This window comes from Salvia splendens, chromosome 15 (assembly GCF_004379255.2).
Source record: "Salvia splendens isolate huo1 chromosome 15, SspV2, whole genome shotgun sequence".
Taxonomy (NCBI): domain Eukaryota; kingdom Viridiplantae; phylum Streptophyta; class Magnoliopsida; order Lamiales; family Lamiaceae; genus Salvia; species Salvia splendens.
In genome coordinates, this window is record NC_056046.1 from 31,031,575 (window position 1) to 31,035,961 (window position 4,387).

Sequence of the window (4,387 nt, forward strand, 5' to 3'; positions counted from 1 at the left end):
TATGTTTTTTTAATATACGAGCCTAATTTTGGACTTTAAAATAAAAGTACTCTACTAATTATTAATGTATAGGATAAAATATGTTTTTTAATATACGAGCCTAATTTTAGACTTTAAAATAAAAGTACTCTACCTAATTGACAAAATCTATTACTCCCTCCGTCCCCCAAAATTCATCACCATTTGACCCGGCACGGGTTTTAATAATTGTAATAGAAAGTGGGTTGAAAAAGTTGGTGGCATGTGAGTCCTACTTTTATATATTAGTTTTATAATAAAATGTGAGTGTGAATGAGTTAGTGGAATGTAGGGGTCCACTACCAAAAATGGTAAAAGTGAAAGGTGACAAATTTTTAGGGACGGACGAAAAAGGAAATATGTGACAAATTTTCAGGGACGGAGGGAGTAATATATAGGACAAAATATGTTTTTTTAATATACGAGCCTAATTTTGGACTTTAAAATACAAGTACTCTACTAATTATTAATGTATAGGATAAAAAAGTTTTTTAAATATAGGAGCCTAATTTTAGACTTTAAAATAAAAGTACTCTACCTAATTGACAAAATCTATTAATGTATAGGACAAAATATGTTTTTTTAATATACAAGCCTAATTTTAGACTTTAAAATACAAGTACTCTACCTAATTGACAAAATCTTTAAACAGTGGATCAAAATATCTTTTTAAATAAATATGCGAGACAAAATTTAAACTTTAGTCAAACTAAATAAATAATAAGTCTAATATTGTGTCGCATTTTTACGAAAAATTGAAAGTATTGAAAACAACTTTACAAATGTTGTGAGTGAATTAGTCAAATGTAGTGAACTTAATACCTAATGACCTATAAATACAATAAATTTTGCCAGTCATAACCTAAAGTCATAAAAGAAAATACAAACTGAGACTCGTTCAGTTTCCCTTATATGGCCTGGTGAGCCCACGTAATTGGATCTTTTTTCAAGTGTTCAGTGTTGGAGAATTGCAGCTGGTTAGGGGCATTAGGTGTTAATATTTGTTTTTTAATTAAATGGTTGCTGATGAAAATACCCCTGCCTATTATAGAGTAGAAGGAATTTTTTTTAGTCCACGAACTTTGTCAATGTATCATTTTAGATCCGTGAACTTTAAAAATATCATTTGAAGTCTGTCAACTATGAGTTAATATCAATCGAAATATTTTTTTACTATTTTCAAGTTTTTTTGATGAAAATACCCTCAATACCGGGTACATATTTTTAATAAACTTATCACATACCCATATTTTTTTATACATATTTTTACTACTCCCTCCGTCCCTGAAATTTTGTCACATTTCATTTTCTGCACTCGTTTTGAACAAATGATACTTCCTCCTTCTGCAAAATGTTGTCCATGTTTGATTCGGCACGTGTTTTGAGAAATGTAAAGAAAAGTGAGTGAAAGAAGTTAGTGGAATGTAGGTCCCATATTTATATATTGAATTTATAATAGAATGTGAGTGTAATGAGTCAGAGGAATATGAGAACCATTTACCAAAAAAGTAAAATAATAGCAAAGTTGACAACATTTCACGGACGGACCAAAATGGAAAAACTGGAAAACGTTTCATGGACGGAGGGAGTAATAAATAATTAATGAATAAAGGGTAAAGTAAGATAGAGAATAATGTAGATAAGACTCTCTTCTACGTTATTCTCTCTCTTACTTTATCATATGTCCACTTTAGCTATTTATTATCATTTACAAAAACCATATGAGTATGTGATAAGTTAATTAAAAATATGATTGAGGGTATTTTCATCCAAAAAACTTGAAAATAGTAAAAAAGTACTTCGACTGATATTAACTCACGGTTGACGGACCTCAAGTTATATTTTTAAAGTTCACGGATCTAAAATAATATAAAAAAAAGACGTCCCTCCATAGAAAATTAGAGCTCCCTATGATTCTCACCTAGCAGAGGCGCCGCTACTACACACAACCCAAAACTTCTACTACATTAGCCAAGAGCTTTTCTAGGGATTTTCAGATATAAAACAATGAAGCTGAACACCAGAATTCCACCAGAATCAACGGCAAAATGGGTGAGGAAATTAGATACAAGCAAGTGATACTCAGCAACTATGTCAAAACATCTGTGAAAGAATCCGATTTGTCGCTGAGAACTTCCAAAATTCAGCTCAAAATTCCCTGCGGTTGCGACGGCGCCGTTTTGGTGAAGAATCTCTACTTATCCATCGATCCTTTTATTCTTGCCCTCATGAAGAATCAGGAGCTCGATTTACCTTCTTTCACACTGGATTCTGTAAGTTTAGTTTTTTTAAGTGAAATTTTTCTTGTTGAAATTAATTTTTCTTCTGGTTGGAATAGAATTTGTTATACATGTCTTGATTAAAATTGGGGCCCTTAATTTTTTATTTTATTAAAAAAATAGACTTATAATACAATATTGTGTAGATGATCTCATTGGAATATAACAGTAGTATTTTTTTTCGTTTGATGAATAGTTTGAGATTTCGGGGAGAAAATTATAAACTGTATCTTTCTATTGATAAAATGTTTGTTATGTCTTTTTGATGTTTCTGCAGAGGTCTTGTTTGATGAATAGTTTGAGATTTTGGGGAAAGAAATAAAAAATGTTATCTTTCCATTGATGCAATGTTGGTTGCATCTTTTTTTGTGTTTGTTGACCTTTTTCTGGTGACAACCTATTTATGGATTTGGAGTGTCGAAAGTACTGGATTCGTCTCATCTAAATTTCAAGACGGGCGAGCTAGTTTGGGGGTTTACTGGCTGGGAGGAGTATAGCCTTATTAAAGATCCAGACCAATTGTTTAAGATTCAAGATAAAGATTTGCCCCTCTCTTATTTTATAGGGATTCTTGGTGAGTTTCTCGAGCCCCTTGTGATTATCGACTTCAAATTTCACGCATGATTCCTGCTTCCTAGTGCTATTTGTCTGACTAGAACTAGTTGTTTGTGATTCTGCAGAAGTTATGTATGCAGTTAAACTGTTAACGAAAACGAGCTGTTGATGAACTATATCTGCTTGAATTAATAGATTGGGAAATGCAGGATTTGTAGCGTTTATCTTGATAGTTTCTGAAAAACAACAGTAGGAGATGTACTAACTTGAGACTGAAAATCAACGTGTTTCGCGTTATCATTTTAGGCATGCCTGGCATGACAGCTTATGTTGGTTTTTTCAAGTTTTGCTCTCCCAAAAAGGGGGAAACTGTGTATGTCTCTGCTGCATCCGGAGCTGTTGGTCAGCTCGTTGGTCAGTTTGCAAAGATCGCAGGGTGTTACGTTGTTGGGAGTGCGGGGAACAAAGAAAAGGTCAGAATCTAATGGCTTATCGAAAACTTATTAGATTGTTGGCTAGATTGGTTGTCGATTTATGTGATATTTTTCTTCTGTGGCAAGTTTATGTTTCACATTTGATGAACAAGTCGGCTTTTGCATTGATGAAGGTCGATCTCTTGAAGAACAAATTCAGGTTTGACGAAGCATTCAACTACAAAGAAGAGCAAGACTATAATGCAGCGTTGAAGAGGTTCTATCATTGTTATAAAAATGTGTATACTTATTTAACATTGAAGAATAGTTAGTAATTTAACAAAAGAATCCTTTTGTATTCAACACAAATTTCATAAAAACTAGCAAAAAACCGCGAAGTTTGGTAAATCAGCTGAGAAAACCACGAAGTATGGATCAGTTCACAATCATCCCACGACTGTGGAAAACAAATCCAAATATATAATTTTTTTGGTTAGTTTTTTGAAAGAATTTGACCAAATTTTATAGTTTTTCCGGCAATTTATCGTTACGTAGATAATACTCACAAATTTGTGATGTTGTTAATTAGGTACTTCCCCGATGGCATCGACATCTACTTTGACAACGTGGGAGGGAAGATGCTCGAAGCGGTGCTAAACAGCATGAGACTCAACGGCCGTGTTGCGCTTTGTGGGATGATCTCCCAATACAACAGCCTTGAGCAGCCCGAAGGCGTCCACAACTTGATTAACGCATTAGTAAAACGGGTCCGTATGGAAGGATTTTTCACTAGCGACCACTACCATCTCTACCCCAAGTTCCTGGAGATGGTTGTGCCTCTAATCAAGGAAGAGAAGATCACATACGTCGAAGACATAGCCGAAGGCATTGAAAGCGCGCCTGGGGCTCTCTTTGGCTTATACTCCGGTCGCAACGTAGGGAAGCTGTTGGTGGTGGTTGCTCGTGAGTAATTCTGTTTTTACCATCGGAAACAAGGAAGGACTTAAATAAGGTTATAATCATGAATTATAAATATATGATCATGAATTTGATGTATTGTTATTAATTTAAACAGGTAGCACCTCCAATCCTCCATTTCTTATTTATCTCTTCCCTTCACTA

General features: G+C 34.1%; 1 protein-coding gene across 1 annotated transcript; it reads left to right on the forward strand.

Annotated features, from left to right (window-relative positions):
- Positions 1-2,033: 2,033 nt before the first annotated feature.
- On the forward strand, positions 2,034-4,387 carry LOC121768486 ((+)-pulegone reductase-like). Its single transcript, XM_042165031.1, has 4 exons — positions 2,034-2,871; positions 2,978-3,325; positions 3,460-3,542; positions 3,855-4,387. The coding sequence occupies exons 2-4, from the start codon at positions 3,161-3,163 to the stop codon at positions 4,234-4,236; spliced, it is 630 nt and encodes a 209-aa protein (XP_042020965.1). The 5' UTR covers positions 2,034-2,871; positions 2,978-3,160; the 3' UTR covers positions 4,237-4,387.

Bases quoted from the DNA above. Each gene is read 5' to 3' on its own strand.
- LOC121768486 (XM_042165031.1), top strand. From the start codon at position 3,161: ATGCCTGGCATGACAGCTTATGTTGGTTTTTTCAAGTTTTGCTCTCCC. The intron at 3,326-3,459 runs GTCAGAATCTAA...GCATTGATGAAG, and splicing joins GTGCGGGGAACAAAGAAAAG to GTCGATCTCTTGAAGAACAA. The intron at 3,543-3,854 runs GTTCTATCATTG...GTTGTTAATTAG, and splicing joins TATAATGCAGCGTTGAAGAG to GTACTTCCCCGATGGCATCG.